This window comes from Hibiscus syriacus, unplaced genomic scaffold (assembly GCF_006381635.1).
Source record: "Hibiscus syriacus cultivar Baekdansim isolate YM2019G1 unplaced genomic scaffold, ASM638163v2 tig00109926_pilon, whole genome shotgun sequence".
NCBI lineage: Eukaryota > Viridiplantae > Streptophyta > Magnoliopsida > Malvales > Malvaceae > Hibiscus > Hibiscus syriacus.
The window spans coordinates 790006-812495 of record NW_024062532.1 but is presented as its reverse complement, the minus strand read 5'-3'; the positions used below and the strand labels follow the sequence as shown (position 1 = coordinate 812495).

At 33.0% G+C, this 22490-nt stretch overlaps 1 protein-coding gene and 1 long non-coding RNA gene across 2 annotated transcripts; both read left to right on the top strand.

Moving 5' to 3' along the window:
* The first annotated feature begins 1878 nt into the window (after positions 1-1878).
* Positions 1879-14355, top strand: LOC120210655 (protein CASP-like). The gene is made up of 19 exons (XM_039209355.1): positions 1879-2150; positions 2680-2790; positions 3268-3446; positions 4254-4403; positions 5829-5917; positions 6435-6544; positions 6688-6782; positions 8099-8154; positions 8947-9109; positions 9845-9937; positions 10817-10945; positions 11202-11321; positions 11582-11662; positions 12319-12426; positions 12549-12692; positions 12774-12875; positions 13423-13502; positions 14029-14121; positions 14208-14355. Exons 1-19 carry the CDS (start codon positions 2066-2068, stop codon positions 14266-14268), a joined length of 2049 nt encoding a protein of 682 aa, XP_039065286.1. The 5' UTR covers positions 1879-2065; the 3' UTR covers positions 14269-14355.
* Positions 14356-14736: 381 nt separating this feature from the next.
* Positions 14737-15132, top strand: LOC120210600. The gene is made up of 2 exons (XR_005524518.1): positions 14737-15016; positions 15103-15132. It is a non-coding gene; the product is annotated as an uncharacterized LOC120210600 (long non-coding RNA).
* The last annotated feature ends 7358 nt before the right edge of the window (positions 15133-22490 follow it).

The window sequence follows — 22490 nt, the reverse complement described above, 5'->3', positions numbered from 1 at the left end:
GTATTTTACCCATAAACGTTGTATAGCTTTGTTCAGTGGTAGTGATTACAAGAAGAAACTATTTCCGTTTGGAATATTGCAACATGTACGCAATCCTCCATATAAGCGAACTTCCATCTCTGCGATCATCTATATAGACGAACATATAATTTGTGCAAACTTTCGGGGACGTGATTGCAAAATCCATGCAAACTTCCAAACACACGTGGTGCACCCATCTAACAACCACGTGTCGATCACCTAATGTCCTTGCGAGCACCCTTATAACATCACCAAGTATTTACCAAGATTCTCGATTTCTTCGGTATGAAATATCCATCGACAATAACATCTTCCCTGGACTCGTGTGGGACTAATAACGGACCAGCTGGATGTAACCTCAGACTCTCTTTCACAACCATGTCCAAATACAACAATTTCGATACATCTGATTCTTCAACAAGTCTGTTCCTTCCGACCACGGCCTCCCACTCTTGTCGGAGACGAATAGAATTTGCCCACACTATGACGACAACTGAAGTATCAAATGAAGCTGCGATCATATCCATTAGTAGAGCTTTGACGTTATTTCTTTCAAATATGTAGGGTTGATCTTCGTCGTGAGGGTTCATCGATTAATTCAACATGGAAACCATCGTATCAACGAAATCATTTTGAGGTTTTCGACCCTCGGGATCGGTCCCTTGCATATGTTCATCGATTATTTTATCGGACACTTTGTCAAGCAGCTTACTCGTCCTCTTAAGCCTTCGTCCTATTCCCTGAGGATGTACGTATAGAAGTTTAAATCAAACTATTCAAAAAGATAATTAATTCATCGTCACATGATCACAGAGAATTCACCGTGCATTGTTTGGGAAGGAAGAAGACAAACCTGAATGTCAAGTGGAGCAAGATAAGGAATAAAATCTGAAATATTGAAGAGTCCATGGAGATGCATGGCTTGATCAATTAGCTGCTTCAAGTTGAATCCATCATCCTTCGCTTTCCCGAGAATCATCTGACACATGGTATCTTCAATAAGCTCGCCGACCCTTCCGCAAAGGTCCACCGCCTCTCCCTCCGCCGCCGACTTCTTTACCGGTTCAACCAATGACCGTAGATGCGCCTTCCTTATCGGTGCAAATTCTTCAACTTTGCAAAGAACACCATTTTCGAACAGTTCGCCAATAGGAACCACTTGATCAATTCTTAGCACAGTTGATTAATTGACTCGTCTCACATATTTGATTTTGGTAGGTGAGTCTTTCGGGGTTTAAAAATGAATCTATACAAACTTAAAATTTATGTGATGTGGTTAGGGATAAGCATGGGTCTGGTTGGGTTGGGTCGGATTTCGGTCCACCCAAACCGATCCAATCCAAAAAATTTAAACTTTTCACACGATCCGAACCATACCTGAAAAATATATTCTTTCCACCCGACCCAAACCCGAATCGATTTTTTGAGATAAAATCCGAACCCGATCTGACCCAAAATATTCAAAAATATTATTTTTATTCAATAAAAATAGAGATTTAATTGAATGAAAATAATATATAGAGATACTATTGCAATTATCCCTAAATATATAAAGTAAAATTATTATTTTTTGAGTCCATCAGACTCAAATATTTTTCATTCTAAAATCGAATCCGATCTGACTCGAACATAACTTTAAAAAACTCGATCTGATCAAATCGGGTATGCCCTTCCCTAGATGTGGGGATGCAATTTGAAAACGGACTGGGCCTAACCAAGCCTTTACCCAAATCTAGCTTAGCTTGAAGTTGAACCCACAACAACCCAACGGAAATCAGAAAATATAAGTTTTGAACGTAAGAAAAAGCTATTTGATTAATTTCTTTTAGTCTGGTTTTATTTTCTTTTAATTTTGGAAGATCAGATTTAGTATTTCAATTCAAGGTTTTCACAGATCTACAGATCATCCGAAATTTCCCATACAAATCTTACATATTACTATCCTCATCGCTACTAGGAAGAAGATAGGAACTGATTCAAATCCTAAGCATCCATTTTCAACCAACTAAAACCCTTCCATTTGGCGAGATCCGAATTCCACAAAATGGATGCTCCGCAAGGTGGATCCGACGGCGACAAATCCAATCCTTCCTCTTCTCCTGTCTCCGTCGTCTCCAATTTCTGGAAAGGTATCATCAATTTTATCTTCACTAAACTTATTTTTACTTATTTTTTCTCTAGTGTTGATTTGATTCTGGCGAGGTAGTCTTTCGATTTTTGTGGCTGCTTTAGATCAGTTTTAGTTCAATGATTTTCGTTGGAATGATATTTTGATTGTAACGAATGAGGACTGCATTTTTTTTGAAATTATTTGCTGGTTTTAGTTTGTTTTGTTGCTCATTTTCTGAGTATAGGAGAGAAAAATGAGACAATAAATTAGGAGAGGATTCCATTTAGTTCAATCAGAAACGCTAATATATAATTAGTGATTGGTGATATTTGATTCCTTAGTGGTTTTTACAATTTATGGTATTTTTAATTTCACTATATGTCTATTGCCTTGCTTTTTTTGTTGCTCTATTAAACCATTTATAATTTAAAAAGTGTACTATGTATATTGGAAAAGTGTATACATGACTTTATGTTAGGATAATCAAGTAGGAAACTAATTATTCTTGGGATGGGTATTAATTTCCTTTTGGTTTTTTCCATTCACAGATTTTGATTTGGAAAAGGAGAAAACTGTGCTTGATGAACAAGGACTCAGAATAGCTGAAAATCAGGAAAACAGCCAGAAAAATAGGCGGAAGCTTGCTGAGAGTACAAGAGGTATTGCTTTCTCTTACATGTATGGCATGTGTGTACGGTAATCATAAATACTCTGCAGTTTTCTTTTACAAGGATGCAGGGTAGTCTCAAGATACTATGTTTTCGAATATCAAGTATAGTCTGTATAGATGAGTTGGCATTCTTTTTTCTGGGCACATTTAGTCAAAACTAGACAAGGGTGACACAACCTCAAGTGTTTGATCGTTTTATTAATCAAAGAAATCCCTATCAAAGGCGAAACTGCTAATATCTTTTTTCATATTTTTGGTTCAGTTTCTGAGCAAAGTAAGAATAGAAGGTTGAGAGAAAAATGCTATCTAATAATCTATAGAAAAAAAATCAGAAAAACCTACTTTTGGTTGTTTCTTACTATGAAAGTTAGACTAGTTGAAAAATATGTGCTCTTATATTTCATTTTATTTAACAGAATACAATATGTAGAGAAATGCCTTAGTCATTGCTTCTCATCTTTAACAGATTTCAAGAAAGCTTCACCTGAGGAAAAATTAAGTTCATTTAATTCGTTACTTAAGGGTTACCAAGAAGAAGTTGATAATCTTACCAAGAGAGCAAAATTTGGTGAGAATGCTTTTCTGAACATCTACCAAAAGCTTTATGAGGCTCCTGATCCTTATCCCGCTCTTGCTTCAATTTCTGTAAGTATTAGCTCTGATATATTGTACTTCTGAGAAGGATATTCCTCTAAAATTTGCATTCTGCCTAAATTCTGTTTTAAATTGATTGGACTTCTTTAATGTCAACCAATGATTTCTTTTTGTGAGATTGTAGTACACTAAGGACCAAACAATAACTATACACTTTTTAGGATTCAAATAAAGCAATCTTGGGGGTAGTATTTTAGTGACATTAATTATGCAATTGTATGCAAATGGTCTCAGAAAACTTCTGATTTTTTGACATAAGAAATATTGTTTCATTATAGGGGAAAAGAGAAACTATTGAGAGGAGTTACTGTAATAACTTGTTTATGATGCAAAATCTTAAGCTAGTGCATATAATATTTGCCTTGATATGCATGTGAGTCAGTAGCAATTTCACTTGGGTTGCCTCTAACAACAGTGTTTATGGTTGCAATCCCTCATGTTTATGTTGCAACAACAATTATCCTGCTTCTTGTGAACTCAACTGCTGTTTAATTTGGGTAAAACCTCTGCTTCTAGCAATTAGCGTACAGAACAACTGAATTGAATGAGAAAATGTTAGGAACATAACACTTCAAATTAACTGCAAAGAATTTTATATTCCTAAAATGAAAGTATGCATTCTGATAACATGTTAATAAAAAACTGTAAAAGTGTTCACAAAAAAAGCATATCATTACATATGGCGTCCTCTGCTCTCCTCTGTAATGTAGCTCCACACCTTCCTAGCAAAAGTATTCTTTCTATGCTTTTTTTTCATGTACTGTATGCTTGTTTCTTTGGATTCACATTTCCCTTCAGGAGCAAGATCTAAAAATTGCTGAACTGAAATCTGAGAACCGGAAGATGAAAGTTGAACTTGAAGAGTTCAGAACAGAAGCAATGCACTTAAAAAATCAGCAGGCAACAATAAGAAGACTTGAAGAACGGAATCGTCAATTAGAGCAACAGGTTAATAGTGTTTTGTTTTCTAATAATGATTTATTTTCAGTAATGGAGTGTTGTGCCTTGTTTTTCCTTTTTTTCCCTTTTAGCATAGTCTTGAACTGGTGTTGTGAATTGGGGATATTTATGTTTGATAGTGACAATGTGATAAAGTGTGACTCCAACAACATAGCCAAAAATGCAGAAAATAACTAAATAAATGAAAGTCTTAAATAAACATATAACATTAACTCCTTAATTAATTAGAAGTAATGCTGGTGGACTCTAGTTTTGTATGCATAAAAAGCATTGGCTTGTTGTCTTAAACATGACCTTTTCCTCAGAATTTCTTATAAAATCTAAAATTTACCCCAATCCCCAATCTCTGATTCATTTCTTTTGTTTTCTTTACTACATCCTTATTCCAGTTGGTGGCATCTAGAATTTTTTTGTTACTTTGAAAATTTTTCATCGGATTGGGCTTTCCTTTATCTAATTGCATCTCTTATCTTTATATGTTTTTCTCTTTTACCTTTTATTTGTTCTTCTAGGGACAAAGAAGATAAGAGGGGGGTTTCTTTATTCTGGTTAATAATTGTTTATAGCATCTATGTATTCTGCGTGAAAAACACTATCATATGTTAATGGTGCAAGATTTGGCCTCATGCTGAATCTAAAACAAATTAATCAGTAAGTGAACTATAAGGAGAATGAAACAATAAGAAATAAAGAAGTAGCCAAATCTCCAATGATCATAGTTAAATTTTGATGTGACCAAGGATGTAATTAACTTAAAGATGTTGTATGGAGTTTTCAAATGACCCATACTTTCTTGAATACTAAGAAGCAAACCCAAGACTAAAGCCACCCGAGTGTTTGGCCTCTAATAGTCTTTAAGGTTGGATAAGAGTGGTTGTCTATATCCATGGTAGTTGTTGGCAGATCAATCTTATTCCGGGGGAGAAAAAGTGACGGCTGATAGATTCACTAAGGCTGGCATTAGCAGAGCTTCAGATATGCTATGTGTTGTTGGTTAATTGTTTGTTTGTTTGTAGGGGTCAACATGAGTCTTTTGGTTTTTCTACTGTAGGGGAATTTAGAAACATATTATATACCTCTGACAATTGTGCTTAAGTTTTCTTTGAGAAGTTCAATTATTTTCTAACTACTGCCGTGCAAATTATCTGTTGTGAATGCAAGTTATTATAATGATAATCATAATTATAGGATAATTAACTTTTGATATTCAGTTTTAAATGTGAATTAAGATGCATGAATAAGAATCTTGTGGAATATTCTGCAAGTTTCCATAATTCTTATCCACACAGTTATGTCAGTATTGTCTCATTCAAAATTTCCCTCAACAGTTTCCCTAATCTTTAGTTTTTTGCTGTTAAAGTTAAATTACTTTGAAGTATACATCTGAATGGTTAATCTGAGTCGTGCATTCAGATGGAGGAAAAAGTGAAGGAAATTGTGGAGATGAAGCAGCGCAGTTTAGCTGAAGAGAACCAGAAAACACTAGAAGTCTTGAAAGACAGGTATCTTTTGCTCCTAGTGGTTTAGCTGTTAGATAGTCCTGTCTATTTTCAGAGACATACCCTTGCTTATGCACCGTAATTAGTATGTAACTGCAAATTGCACCAGAATTTCAATAACAATAGTTGGGTGTGTAAATCATGGTAGTTAGTACCATACTGGTATTGGCTTGTACCGGACATACCAGTCTTAAAGCGGTATGAAGTAGTTTAAGTTCTGTTCTGGTCAAAAGATTCGTTGTCTTTTGGCCAGTTTCGGTGAATTTGGGCTTGAATTGGTGTTTACGGGCCTGTACTGGTTTGTATAATATTTTAATATTCTAAACCAATTTTTTTAACAGTTTTATTTTTTGCATAATTACATTTAAATTCCGAAAAACATTGGTACCAGTATGTATCAGTACCAAACATGGACGATACGTCCACTGGTATGGTACTGTGTAAATAGCTCTCTTAATGAACCTGTTCTATGACTTCTCTTATTACGTTAGCTGATGTATAAATTTTCTACTTCATGCAGGGAGCAATCATTGCAAGATCAATTACGGCAAGCTAAAGAAAGTGTATCAAATATGCAAAAACTGCATGAACTTGCACAAAGCCAGTTGTTTGAATTTCGTGCTCAGTCAGGTGATAGGCTGACCTGACTGTTCTGTTCTACAATTCTGTTATTTGACTCCATTAATTATCAAAGAAATTTTGACTTTTTTGGTTACGTTTTCTCTTATTGCTACCTGCCTTTCTTCTGTCTTACTCTATCTTTATCAATACAGAGGAAGATCGGGCAGCAAAGCAGTCTGAGGTCAACCTTTTAATGGATGAAGTAGAGCGAGCCCAAACACGGCTTTTTAGTATAGAGAGAGAGAAGGTAAATTGAAAATATGATAATTAACTTATTTTGATGCAATAATCATGTCATCAGTTTAAGATCTTGATTTGCCAATATGAGAGCAGTGGGGGGTGTGGTTGCATAGGCTTATCAACAGACCTAGTTGTAAATAAAGGGCCACAATTGCCTTTGTCCAACTTGGAACTAAATGCTTCAATTTCTGTGCTGTGCTACTTATAAATATGTCAAGTAGATCATGCTTGCAATTATTATTCCAGTATTTCCCGTGGCTGATTCTGTTGACATAGTCATTGCAGCATATTAATTCTATGTTTGGATTGAGGGGAAGTGAGGGAAAGGAAAGGAAAGTAAGGTAAATTAACTTTCCTTTCCGTTGTTTGGATATCAATTAAAATAAAATAAAGGATTCTGAACTTTCCTCCACTTCCTACCAAACTCTTATTTTTTAGTTACTTCAAATTGGGTTTGGGGTAAACTGAGAGGAAAGGAAATCTATGAATTTTTAAAAATATAAAATGACTTTTATATCTTTATTATATTTTATTTCTAAAGAATTTTTTTAATATTTAATTTAATTATTGACCATGCTTTTAAATTTTATCCAACGAAATGAAAAATTAATTTCTTCATTAATAAATCAATTTCTATTATTTTTTAAAATTTATGATAAAGTATTTTTTGGATTTAGAAACAATTTTTAAATGAAGAAAATGACTGAACACTAAAGTTATAAGAAAATGAAAATACTTATTCAAATTTTTTTTATGTATTAATCATAAAACGATATTTTTAAATTAAATTTTTCTTTATTTTTTAAAATTATTTATTTCAAAATTATTCAGGTGATGTGTAAAAATTTGATTTTAGTTTGAAAGTTTATAATTGGGAAAAATAGTATGTATCATTTCCTCACCTTTTTACTGCTTAACCAAATGAAGGTAGTGATCAATCCTTCCATTTCCTTTCCCTTACACATTTTAGATATCCACAAAGAAATATAGTCATTTACATTTTTTTCCTTTACTTTTCCATTATTGACTTGAACCCAAACATAGGGTAAGAGCTTGAAAGCATTATTTTTTTGGTTTAATTGGTTTATATCAGTTTGATGTTCCATATTGGTAATTTAGTGTTTCAGTCTTATGTCAAGCAATTTAGTGTTATTTTTTACTATTATGTAACTTTCATTATTTATAAAAGTTCCAAGGCACTCTTTCCCTCCTTCCTATGATTAATGACCTTTCTATAAGGTCCTTAGTTAAGAAGGGGGGTTTTAACGAGGCCTTTCTTTCCTATCAAAAAAAAAAAAATATTGGTAATTGGATGTTCTGCAGGGGCTTCTTCGCTCACAATTGCAGTCAGCAAATGAAGAGTCTGAAAACAAGAGAAGGTAAAGTACTCTAGTGCCATTATCTTGAGAATGTGCAATCCTTTTTATCTAGTATATTTTGCCAAAGAAGTGAATGAAACAGGTACTTGTGTCAATAATTTTAGGCATTAATATCTGATACTGGATAATTGATTTTATTTCTTAATTCTTACTTTACGAAGTTTTTACATGTCATGTAAAAGTGTGGAGTTTATATTGTTATTGGGACCAGAATTTCTGTGCATTTGTAGGTAGTAGGTTGTCATAAATTCACAAACATGCTGTATTGACATTGTGTTTCAGAGGCAGTATTGCCAATGCAGATGGCAAAAGGAGGCCTCCTAGACCTTTTTGGTCTAGGACATCCACTCTTTAATTTCTCAGCTTATGTTGCTTGATCCGGTCTAGCTTTTTTGACTTTCCTCAAAGCACATATCAATACCTCCAACTTCTTTCTCACCTCTTCCTTTTTTCGGTTCATTATATGCTTGAATCCCCTTCTGTGCTTTACCTTTGACAGCTGGCTTTATAAACATTGTGCGTGGAATTTAAAATGTCAAGTTTCCTTTTTTGAACATAGTTCAATGTGAAATAATTATGTTGTATGTTAACGAAGTATTAATTCTTCAAGAATTGTTTTCTTGACTCTGATTCACATAATAATTGCCTTATATGCTCTGGTCTAAACTTGTTCTGGAGGTGGCATGTGAACAAAGATAATAGTTTATTTTGCCATGTCTTCATCCAATTTTTTACATTTTCCATGTTATATTTGCAATGGGATTTTCTCAATTGATCATTTCTTGGGCACAGTGATGTAGATTCAAATACAATCCTTGAAAACTCCCTAAGTGCCAAAGAAAAGATAATCTCGGAGCTGAATATGGAACTTCACAATATTGGAACTACCTTGTCCAATGAACGAGTACAACATGTCAACGAGATCAAGACGTTGAAAGCATTTCTCAATGAAAAGGTACATAACCCTATCACTATCTTTATTCATCCTATCAGGCAATATATAGTAACTTTTTTGTCCTAGTCTGTAAAAGTTGGGAAATTATACCCTTTGGTTTCGCTTTAGTTATAGAACACCCTGTAGCACTTCTCTTGGCACTTGACATCATTTGAATAATTTTGTTCCGTTTCAACCCCAACACTGTAACTACCTATGATAACAGAATGAAACCATGGGTGTTTAATGTTAAGAACATAACCTCATGGGGTTTAAGTGCAATATTACCCTTTAAAACCTGCAGTCTATTCATTAAAAAAATTTCCTTGATATGGTGTTCAATGGTAATCAATTCTTTCCTTCACACTCAGGACTGTAACTACCTATAATGACAGAATGAAAATGTTAAATGTTAAAGAACAAAACTACGTAGGGTGTAAGTGCAATTTACCCTTTAAATGTCTACTCTATTCATTTACAAATAATTTTATGATTTGGTACTTAACATGTTTCTTATTATTATGGTTTAATTAAAGCATAATTATAAGATTATATCAACTTCCACTGATCTTGTAGAATTCTTCCATGGTGCTTTATTCAATGTGTTGGAGATAGGATTCGTATCAGAATTGATGTTCTCTTGTGTCACTTCTTTTGTCTCTGTATTGGTTTTATATTTGTTGAAATGAATTTTTTGTTTGTAAAATGGCTCTTTTCTCCTTATATTTCCTTTCCCTCTTCTTATATCCAAATTAGGAAGTTGCTCTTGAGGAGTTGAAGAAAGAACTTCAAGCAAGGCCAACAGAAAAAATGGTTGATGATTTGCACAAGAAAGTGAAAATTTTGCAGGTACTATGATCCTTTCAATGGCTTCTTATTTATATGGGCTAATTACTTTTCATTAGCCTGGGAATTTTAAGAATTTCATGCAACCAAGTTTTCTAAAGTTAAGATGATTCTTACATAGAATTTACCAATTCTGTTAGCTAACTAATTCTCTTACTTTTGATTGTACTATAACTGATGATGCTAACTTCCAATCATATAAGAATTATAAGGAATTCCCTTGGTTGTTGCTTTTGCTAACTTTATTTTTGCTTCAATTTCTTAGACATGAAGCAATATAATTTCTGAAGATTTAAAGTTAAAGCCCTAAATCTTCTTAATAACAAAATGTACTGTTCCACTTTTATATACAAATAACTTCTTAATTTGTAGCCATTAGCTTTTCTTTTCCAATTTAATATGATTTTTGATTTTTTACTCCTCCCTTTAGCCTTACAGAAACTTCTTTGAGCAAGAAGGAAGCAGCCTTCCATCAATACCATATTTGATGTACTCTTTGAAAAGTATATGGCTTTTAGCATGTGGGAATAGTTAATGTTTCTTCTAAGCAACCTTTTTTGTGGTGACTTGTAACCTTTTTAGTATCATGTGGTTAATCTGTTAAAGAGGGTATATAATGCAAATTAAGGATCGATAAGCATGTGGAGGATTAGTCGGTGCTTAGTTTATGCTCAAATTGTTATGTTCTTTTATTTCAATCCAAAGTCTGTTAATCATGTTTTAAACTTTTACATGGAAAATGAAAAAAGAGAACTATTTTGTCCGTGTTGCTCCCAGTTTATTGAAGTTACACATGTTCTATACTGTGACTGACATTATGTTGGTATTTTCTTGTTTCTACATGCTTGATTCTCAATATATCTCTCGTTGTTGCACGAATAGGCAGTGGGTTATAATTCAATTGAGGCTGAAGATTGGGAAGCAGCTACCAGTGGTGAAGAGATGAGTAAAATGGAATCTCTTCTTCTTGATAAAAATAAGAAAATGGAACATGAACTCACACAGATGAAGGTATGAACTGTTTTTTGGTGCTTTGCTTCCTAGGTTTTTTCCCCATTTTTCTCCGATGGTAGTGCATATGAATAGTATTTAGATCGTATAGATGAAACTATACAGAAGTCAGTTTCTTGTGGACAACTGCGGTTATCATACTTGCTGAAAAATCATACTCGCTGAAAATTTTGGAGTTTAGTCAGATTTTAATACTTTTGATGTGGTTTAATAATCATTTACTAGCTGTGTTCATGTATCTTTCACTGGTTTTCAGGTCAAACTTTCTGAGAAAACATCTCTGCTGGAAACAGCTGAAGGAAAAATAGTAGAACTCGCAGAAAAGGTTAATGAACAACAAAAGCTGATACAGAAGTTAGAAGATGATATATTGAAGGTTTGGACTAGTTTCTTCCGATGTTCTGAAAATGCTAGTTTTGACCAGCTTCATTATTTTCTTACAACATTTTCATTTAGATGACTTACTGGCTGCTGCATATATGTGAATTCTCTTACACTGAGATTGAAACTATCAGTTTCTCTATGTTGCTCCTTCCACTTAATGATGTTTGACTCGACGTAAGAGTTCTTAGACTATGCAAGTCCTGCATACTGCAGCCTTTCATTTTCATCTCAATCTGTCTTTCTTTAATGCAGGGTTATAGTTCCAAAGAAAGGAAAGGGACTCTTTTTGATGATTGGGATCTTTCTGAGAGTGGAGGGTATGAAATTTCCGAGGTATAAATTACCAGACTGTGTAACCACTAAAATAGATTTTGATCTGTATCAAAGAAAATAGGAATTTGACTTAACAAATTTGGTCTTTGTATTTTTCCCATGTGTATTGGACTAAGTTTAATTGCTTAAATAGATTTTATTACCAGCTTGAGTTATAGTTACCAGAGAACCTGATCCTCAAAGTGTATGTGGTTTATGGAAGTTTATCAGACTCGTTCTTAATCCTTTGCTTCCTTATTTCATGTCTTTATCTTTTACCTCTATCTCTCTCTGTATATGTGGGGGGGGGGGGGAACGAGGGATAGTTACCGAGATAACGCATCCTCTGTCAAGGTATCAGACTGTCCAATTTTTAACTGAAATTTCAATGCGTGTAAAGTATGTGTCAGCAACACTTGCTGATTTTCTTCAGTTATATGTTAGGAAGAATTTAGTGTCCTATATCCCACATATTCATTGAGAGGCGTTGATTTACCTGTTGAGACTGCAGGGGCATGGAGGTAGTATTGTTGAAAGAATCACGTTTTTGACTAGTGATGTTAAGTTTTAAATTCTTGATATCATGGACCGTAAATACAGGAAATGCTTTTCAAGTGAAATGATTAAATTTTCACAGTGAGTTATGATTTATTCATCCAAATCCTATTGTGGAACAGAATGCAGAACACAAACAAGTTTCCTCAGATCAAGACCAAAGCTCAATGCTGAAGGTGATATGCAACCAGCGTGATCGATTTAGGGCACGATTGCGGGAAACTGAAGAAGTATGGTGTTTACCTTTCTGCACATGTTGCATTATTTTTCATTTTTTATTCAATGGAATTTTTACTATATGCTTATTTTGGTTTATGTAAAATAAATTTTCTGAATGTTCCATATCTTATAGGAAATAAGGCAATTAAAGGAGAAGATAGGGGAGCTAACAACAGAACTGGAGAAAACAAAAGCTGATAATGTTAAACTTTATGGAAAGATTCGCTATGTTCAGGATTATAACCAGGAGAAAGTAATTTCTAGAGGGTCAAAGAAGGTATTTGTTGTTTTAGTACATATCATAATTCTCATCAAGTGCCTATAGTATCTTGAAGCCGAGCTCTTGTTAATTTTTCAGTACGCCGAGGATCTTGAAGGTGGTTTCAGCTCAGATGTTGAATCCAAGTACAAGAAGATATACGAGGATGATATTAATCCCTTTGCAGCTTTCTCCAAAAAGGTTGAGCCCCATTCATGAATATATAGCTCTGTTAGATTTGCAAATATCTAGTGATCTAGTTTGATTTTTCAACTTAGGCCTGCGGAGCTCCTTTTTCTTCTTTCATTACAAATTTACAATATTTTAGTAAAGAAGATTCAGCGGGTGTTCCGCTGGCTGCTTGTTTGTATTTACACGATTTCCATGAACTTAAATTTTCTTGATCACATATCCTCAACAAGTTCATGTCATGTGTTCCATAATACATGCTATTAATAATCAGATGACTTTAGTTTCTTTGGAACAATGCTCAAGTATTCTTTCCCACAAAATATCAGGATAGATTTAAGATAAGATGTTTATAAGAACCCTTCTAGATTGCTATGGGAATTATGTTTATCGGGCAAATATAATGTAGAAGAATCGTTCTTATAAAGCTGATTTTAATTGGGAACAAAGTTGAATAATCCAGTTAGCATTTATATCCAGGGAATCTTTTAATTCTGGTTAATTTCTATTATGCTGTTGTTTGGATATCATGTAATAATCGTTTTTGTTTATTACGTAGGAGAGGGATCAAAGATACAAGGAGTTGGGCTTCCGAGACAGAATCACGCTCAGCAGCGGACGTTTCCTTCTAGGAAATAAGTATGGTTTGTCTCATCTTCTAATTGCATATACAGCGTATTGGAACGAACTCTGGTTCCCTTTATTGTGTGTTCCATTGATTGTATTCACATATGTAAAGGTGGTCATCAGGCTGGTAGATTTGGGGTGTCTAGCATTCTGATCGGGGCTTGGTTTACGCTCAATCTTCTTTCCACTTCAATTTTCTTTTTGGTTTCTTCAGTAGGTTCAACTTTTTTTCACGTTTTATTTTGCAAACCATATGGTAATTGGATTTGGGGTTTGGGTCATTTCAGGCAGGATGATTGTGTAAGGGTCATTGACTTTATTTGAAGCTTAGTTCAGGTTAAATATGGTGAACATGCAGAATTTCTATGTTCATAGATACATGATAGCAATGATTTATTGGCCTGCAGTTATATTACTGCAGTCACTGGTGTATGACGGGGTCTGAAGCGATTCCCTCCTCCACGTATCATTGTATTCGTACTTATTTACTCAGATTGTTCGTTGATTTGCTAATGAAATGACGCCTTTACAATTTCAGGTATGCTCGAACATTTGCATTTTTCTACACGATCGGTTTACATATCCTGGTCTTTACTTGCCTATACCGAATGTCGGCTCTAAGCTACCTCAGGTAATAATCTGCCCTAATCTATATGATAACTCTGTCTGGTTCCCTTTCAAACTATGTGACACTATATGTATGTTTGGTAAATGCAGCCATGGCTCTGAAGAACCCCTCGTGGTCGAAAAAAACCTGAACCTCCCTCATGGACATTAGTGTGGTCTACTACCCTTGCCAGTACTTCATTTTTACTTTGTTATTGTGAGAAGAATATGGCATTGGAATTAATTTTAGGGAAAATTACAAATTTCATCACTAAACTTTACTCTCTCTCCCCTCTTCTGCTCACTGAACTTCAAAAGTTTTCAATTTCCACACCGAATTTAATACATTAGGCCTTTTTGTTAGCTAACGCGTTAAAACGATGCCGTTTTTTAGAAAAAGAAAAATCTTTGTCAAAATGACATCGTTTTACATCTATATAAAAACTCATTCATGACGTCATTAGCGAGAAAACGACTAAGTGATAAAAAAAAATTCGATGTATTAAGTTTAATTAGAAAATTAAAAAAAAATAAAGTACGGTGAGTGAAATAGGGGAGAGAGTAAGTTTAGTTATCAAATCTATAATTTATCTTTAATTTACAAACTTCAATACTGTAGTTCAGGTTAAAATATGGTGAACATGCAGAATTTCTATGTTCATAGATACATGATAGCAATGATTTATTGGCCTGCAGTTATATTACTGCAGTCACTGGTGTATGACGGGGTCTGAAGCGATTCCCTCCTCCACGTATCATTGTATTCGTACTTATTTACTCAGATTGTTCGTTGATTTGCTAATGAAATGACGCCTTTACAATTTCAGGTATGCTCGAACATTTGCATTTTTCTACACGATCGGTTTACATATCCTGGTCTTTACTTGCCTATACCGAATGTCGGCTCTAAGCTACCTCAGGTGATAATCTGCCCTAATCTTTATGATAACTCTGCCTGGTTCCCTTTCAAACTATGTGACACTATATGTATGTTTGGTAAATGCAGCCATGGCTCTGAAGAACCCCTCGTGGTCGAAAAAAACCTGAACCTCCCTCATGGACATTAGTGTGGTCTACTACCCTTGCCAGTACTTCATTTTTACTTTGTTATTGTGAGAAGAATATGGCATTGGAATTAATTTTAGGGAAAATTACAAATTTCATCACTAAACTTTACTCTCTCTCTCCTCTTCTGCTCACTGAACTTCAAAAGTTTTCAATTTCCACACCGAATTTAATACATTAGGCCTTTTTGTTAGCTAACGCGTTAAAACGATGCCGTTTTTTAGAAAAAGAAAAATCTTCGTCAAAATGACATCGTTTTACATCTATATAAAAACTCATTCATAACGTCATTAGCGAGAAAACGACTAAGTGATAAAAAAAATTCGATGTATTAAGTTTAATTAGAAAATTTAAAAAAAAAAAATAAAGTACGGTGAGTGAAATAGGGGAGAGAGTAAGTTTAGTTACCAAATCTATAATTTATCTTTAATTTTACAAACTTCAATACTGTACATGTGTAACACAAGGATGTTTTGTATTATGTTATTTTACAAGATTAATTGCATATTCTAAAAGTGAAAAATGTTGCATGAATTTTTGTAACGTTAAATGAAATGCATATTATGCAATTATAAAAATAAGAAGAGTATCTTGTTAAAATATCATTTAAAATGTTAATTTTATAATTATTTCTATAATATTATAAAATTTTAAACTTCTATAAGACTATTGGGTAAGTTATATTTTAGTCCCTCAAATTGTTCACTTTCCCAATAAATGGTACCCTGAAATTGTTCACTTTCTTTATAAATGGTACTTTACTTTGTTGTCCAGAATGATATTCGAACGTGTGACTTTTTCAAATTAATAAGTGAACTCTATTATGTCCACACCGATATTTTATTTTGTTTATTTTTTATTAAATAATAATATGAAAAAATAGACAAGTTTAAGTATTATTATGGGTTAAAAATATTCAAATATCAAAATGGGAGAAGTGAATAAACTCCGAAGTTAGAGTACAACTTATCCCTAAAATCATAGTTATACCACTTGAACCAACTCCGTTGGTATCTTAAAATGTTGTGCAATCACATATTAATATTGTAGTAGTTCATTAGTCTTAATACGCTTCATCATATATTTATAAAGGGTATATATTCAGGTTATGAGGAAGTTTTTTTTTGTTACCCTTCTGGTTTCAAGATTTTGCCTTGACTAATCTGAATCGATTGGCGTCATATGTCTGGTTTTAGTGGGTGAATCTTTCAACAAGCATTTTCTACGTACATAAAGACTCGAACTTGAAACCTTGCTTAAGCATAATCAAGCTGCTTACCACTTGAACAAACCCTATTTGTAGATTATGAGGAGTTTAATATTCTTTCAATCACACATGGAAAATCTTGCCATTTTAATTTAGGGCATTTTATAAATTTTGCAATTTAGACTTTTTATCTTTTAAAAAAATTCATTATTCTTAAAACTTAGGGTTATTATGACCCATTATTAAGCCCTAGTGGTAGCTTACGTATCCCATTCGTTTAACCCCCACATTTTACTTAGGGTATTTAAATTTCGGCTTTAATCAAATTAATCGATCAAAATTGAAGTTTTTTCGGTTAATTTTATATTCATTCGATTCATGGATAACGTTTTTTAAATTTAGATTATCTGTTAATTAATTAAATTAATTAAAATTGTTAAATATTTAATATATTGTATATATTATTTATATATTACTTAACCTTATAAGTGTTTTTAAACTTGGTTTAACCTAATTAGCTATCAAATTAAACAAAAATGTTTAATATATATTATTTATATATTTTGATTAATTTGATTAACCGAACTTTGTTAGGTTCGGTTAATTTTAAAAAAAATTGATTAATAGTTAAAAGAATTTCAATTAATAAATTTTAAGTAGTTCAGTTCGGTCTGTTAACTAGACCTGCCAATTAAACACCTCTAATTTTAATCACTTAAATATAGGAGTATTCAGTTTGGTTGGTTAACTAAACCGACCGATTAAACACCTTTAATTTTAATCACTTAAATGTAGGAGTATTTTTCGAAATATTCCTCATTCAAAGTTATTTTAGTAAATTTATACTTCTAAAAGTTATTTTAGTCAATTATTATTATTGGGCCTCATATTAGGCTTACCTCTTTATTTATGAATTCATTATCTCTTCTCCTTAATCAAATTAGAGATAAAATTAGGGTTTTTTTTTGGGTAATCAATATAAATACTCAATCCTTATGGTATCGATTTTCTTAGATAATATCAATATTAAATTGACACATTGACATCTGCTTCTAAATCTTAGTATCGATAACCAAAAAAAACAAAATTAATACCTCATGAATAGGTATCGATGTAGTCCATGAACATTTTATTCAGATTTTTACTCTAGTTTCATACAATATCAAAATCATAAGAACGAAATCGATACTGAAAACCAGAAATATCTATTTCAAGCTCAGAAATCACCCCATCACTCTAAGCCCTTAATTTAAGTCCTAAGAAGCAATAATGTGAATGAGTGTCCTAAGAAGTTGAATGAAATAAGATGATAGCAAGTAAAGAAAATGATAAAAGTTTCCAACCATAAAACAAAATTCTTATGACTCAAAGAGGAGATGAAGCATGGAGAAGAGGGAAAACCTAAAACTTGTACTAGCTAGGCACCATGTATCCCTTTTTTATTATTAATATGAGATAAGTACAAGACGGTAAAATTATTCAGAAATTTATGATATTTGTCACAATGATTTGGAACTCGTTATAGGACACAACAAGTTTTATAAAATATTTTTTTTATTAGAACTCATCACTGAATATAATGAGTTCTATAAATGGATTCCATAAAATATAATCTTTTATTAGAACTCGTCACACGGACATAACGAATTTTATAAATGAATTCCATAATATATATATACATATTATTAGAACTCGTCATGTTCACGTAACGATTTCTAACCTATTGTAACAATTTTGAATAAAAAAGATTTTCCTTTTTAAGTTTGAACTTCAAACTTTTTAATAAATTATACTACTGACCATTTAGTTATAAGGAGGTCTATTTTGACCACCGATCTTTTAATTTGTCAATTATACCGTTTAATTATTTAAACGTTAATAATCAAGTCATTTGTCATCGACATTTGACAAAGGAATTGATTTAACGGTTAAAAGTTAGTATATTTACACGATTGATGCAAGTAATATACTAATTATAAATTAGCTCAAAAAATTTAATTATCCAATCAAATAGTGATACATGTCACCTTCTAGTTACAACATATCTATGTGAATTATAGAAACCTTAAACTAATTTTATTGAATTTATTGATGTGTCACTACTTGATCGAATAATTAAATTTATTAAATTAATTTAAAATTAGGGTCAGATTGATTGAATGTGTAAGTAATGAGGATAAATATACAAATATGCTAATTTTTTAACTATCACATCAACTCCTCCATAAAATTTTAAAGGTGTGTAGTATGATTGGTAATATTTAAATAGTTAAATAATTTTATTGACAAATTAAAAGATCGATAGTCAAAACAGAATCTCTCGTAATTAAATACTCATGGGTATAATTTACCTTAAATTCTTAAATTCTTTCATTGAAAATTTATTTATATTTTATCACGGAATAATATTTTTTTGAAAGTTTAATCTCAAAAAAATTGAAAGGAGTCAATCTCAAAATTAAAAGGTTAAATTACACAAATGGTCCCTGACTATAGGCTATTGTTTTATTAAGTTTCTTGACTATTAAAAGTTATAAAATGATCCCCGACTATAGAGAGTTACTTTGTTGAGATGCTCAACTATTAAAAGTTGCAAAATGGTCATATTGATCGTGATATGATAAAATCTAATACTAGAATCTCAAACGACTATCATATCTCAGCATCATGGTAAAGTCCAACTTAAACAACCGCCAAATTTTTAACGAAAAAGAACGAGTTTGGAACATAATAAATAATCGCGTGACCATTTTTAAATTTTTAATAGTCGAGAAACTTAACAAAGCAACATTCTATAATCAAATGACTATTTTATAACTTTTAATAGTCGAAGAACTTAATAAAATAATACCCTATAGTCGAGGAACTATTTGTATACTTTACCAAAATCAAAATACAATATTACATTGTCACAGAATAATACTTTGCACCCCACTTTAGTCCCATGCTAGGCAATACAATCGTAGTTCGTGGAAAGTGTTAGAAACCAAACAAAATCGCCCACTCACGTATCTCTATGACATGTGTAAACAAGTCTAGGGCCATTTCCTTGGTCCAATTTCTTATCCACTTAAACATTTTTTTCTTGGCTCTCGTGTTATTTTTTTTCTCTCAATGTGGTCCTTCAATTCAAAAAATAAACCTAATATGACCATTTGACCAACGTTTTCATCGTTGACCGTTATGGTGATGACATAACAGTCCACGTTGGTTGCTGATATAACAACCCACGTTGGTTGATGACATGGTGGATGACGTGATAGATTAACTAAATTGATAACTCAAACATGACAGATGGACTGCCACATCAGCACCGTGAATTGACACGTCAGTACCGTAACGGTCAATGAAAACGTAGGTCAAAGAGATACATTGAGTTTGTTTTCTGAGTTTGAAGATCACATTAAAATAAGAAGATAATACAAGGGACACATTGTCCTTTTTTTCTAGTAAAGGATCTCTGATGGTCTTTTTGCCTCTCTCTTTTTCAACAGTACCAATTTATGTCCTCAAGATGTCTTTATTAGGGCACGAGTGGACTATAATTTTAGATAGCGGAAGACCACAAAACAAACCACTCCTGTAGAGTTTATGATTTATAGCCTCACATTGTGTCTAAATCCTTCGGCCACCATAACTTGTTTGCTTGGACTTTTCACCTGAATCACCCTCTTCGTATACTTTCATGCATATATAATTGAACCTTCCTTCCTAGTTTAACAAATCCATGATTTTGTTTTAATTCCCATTTTAATTAATAAGTTTTTTTAAGATAAATGTGTTTGAAAATAATATTATTACAAAATGATAACGTTAGCATTGACTAGTAAACAATAATAAAATGGAGTGATTTATTGTGTTGTGATAGAAGTCGTTGTCTTTTAGTCTCTAACGTTTTATTTTGGAGCAAAATGCCCCCTGGATAGAAATCGTTAATGGCCAACGCTTCTTATTGATGTGAAAGGTTCACGTGTGATGTCACATCATCAAAAAAAATATTTTAAAATATATTTTTATAAGTGTATATGTAATTAATTATAATTATAGTTTATTCTAAATTTTATTTTTTGCTGAAGTGGCATCACATATGGACTTGCCACGTCCCTATGAGACATTGACAGTTAGTCAACTAACAATTTTCATTCAACCAAGAGACATTTTGCTCCAAAATGAAACAATGGAGGCTAAAATATTAAAAATATATAGGGATAAAGTAACCACTTATGCAAACTTTAGGGGGTAATTTTGTGATTACGCCAATTATTAAGTGACAACTATCTATTCAAATCACCCTTAAATCTAGATAGTACACTCCCCACAATTAACCCCTATTTGTATTACTCCAAAACATGATATATGGGGTCCTCAAAGAGGTCCGATATATGGTGAGCTTTTGTTGAATCCAATGCACAAATGTAAATCATGGGAAAGACATGGCTGTATGGTTATGATACGAAGAGAGGGTCCGGCGGTGCACGTGATGTTCACACGACACACACGGTTGTTGTCCGTGACATGGACGACAACCTAAGCTTAAGACATGGTTCTCCACCACATTATCTATCTTCTTTAACCATCACCTCTACTTCTGCTGGTTTTGGGGGCTTTTTTGGTCTTTTAATATTGTGACTGTCGATGGCCACGGGTTTTCAATTAAATTATATTTATACAATCAATATTAACACAATTTAAAGTTCTACACTATAGTTGACCTGCAATAGTTCTTGTTAAACCATGTATGCTCATTTACCGTATTTAAATTTAAGATAAAGTACACAAATGGTTCTCTAACTGTAAGTATCATTGAGTCCCCGACTACTAAAAGTTACAACATGGTCTTTCAAATATAGGGGACAGCTTTCTTAAAAGTCTACCGACTATTAAAAGTTACAAAACGTTCACCCGACTATTCATATGTTCAAAACTCGTCATTTTCTGTTATTAGCATACATTATAAATCAATAGAGTAGTGTCTTATAGTCAGGGGACCATTTTGTGACTTTCAATATCAGAGGACTCAACAAAACGTCATATAGTCGGGGGACCATTTGTATAATTTACCCTTAAATTTAAGTTTGAATTTTAGTCATTTAGATTTAAAAACAATGATTGAGGTCTATCATCATGTTGAGTATTACTATTCAAAGTAATGGCAAAATATAGTCCACAGCCTCCTCTCTTGTATTATAATTGTATAAAAAAATGAATAAACGCGTCCAGAAACAAGGAGTGAGGCTGACGAGGAAATGAAATGATGCCATGAAAGTTCAACTTCAACAAATTAGGGATCCAAAGAGATGAGATCAGCATTAATGTGAACATAATAACACTCGGTGGCGGATGTAGGCTTTGGTCAAGGTGGGCACGTGCAGGGTTTTAAAAAACGGTCCGCGACCGCGATTTTGGCTGCGATATAGCGGTTTCGCCGCCGTCCAAGTTACTTGCGACGGCCGTAATCACGGTAAATCCGAAATAACCGAAAACGCGACCGCGACCGCGATTTGAAACCCTGGGCTCGTGCCCACCCTGAAATCCGAATATCCTGATGTTAGTAGTTCATTTTACTTAGGGTGCCCACCCTCAAAAAATTTCTAGATCTGCTACTGATAACACTTGTTATATTCACAATCACAGTAAACGCAATCACAATTTAAAATCTATGCTAATAGTCACCAGTTGAATTCTCCTTCCTCCATCGCCCAGCCAGCTTCAACAAACTCCAAAATCCAAGGTTAAACTCAGTTCTGTAGTTTTTTCGTTATTATTGTAAGCAAATTTAATTATCATTTATAAATATAACCTACGGATACATATTTTACAAGTAGGTCGTGTATATTCAAGGTAAAACACCTGATCAGTAAGTAGTGATATCTTGAAATGGTCTCTAATAGATTTACGTGACCTACAAAGTTAAATTTATTGTTAGTTGGAGTGTATCCATTGAACATATCAATCTACGAATAACAATTATGATTCTACGTCTGACATCGATATTAAGAGTCATTATAAAACATCTAGTTCAAAATCGAGAAAAAAATCTAGAACCATTTCTTCACTCTTCCTTCTTCTAACTTCTCATGAAAACAAAAGATTAAAATCTACGAATATCCATTGAACATATC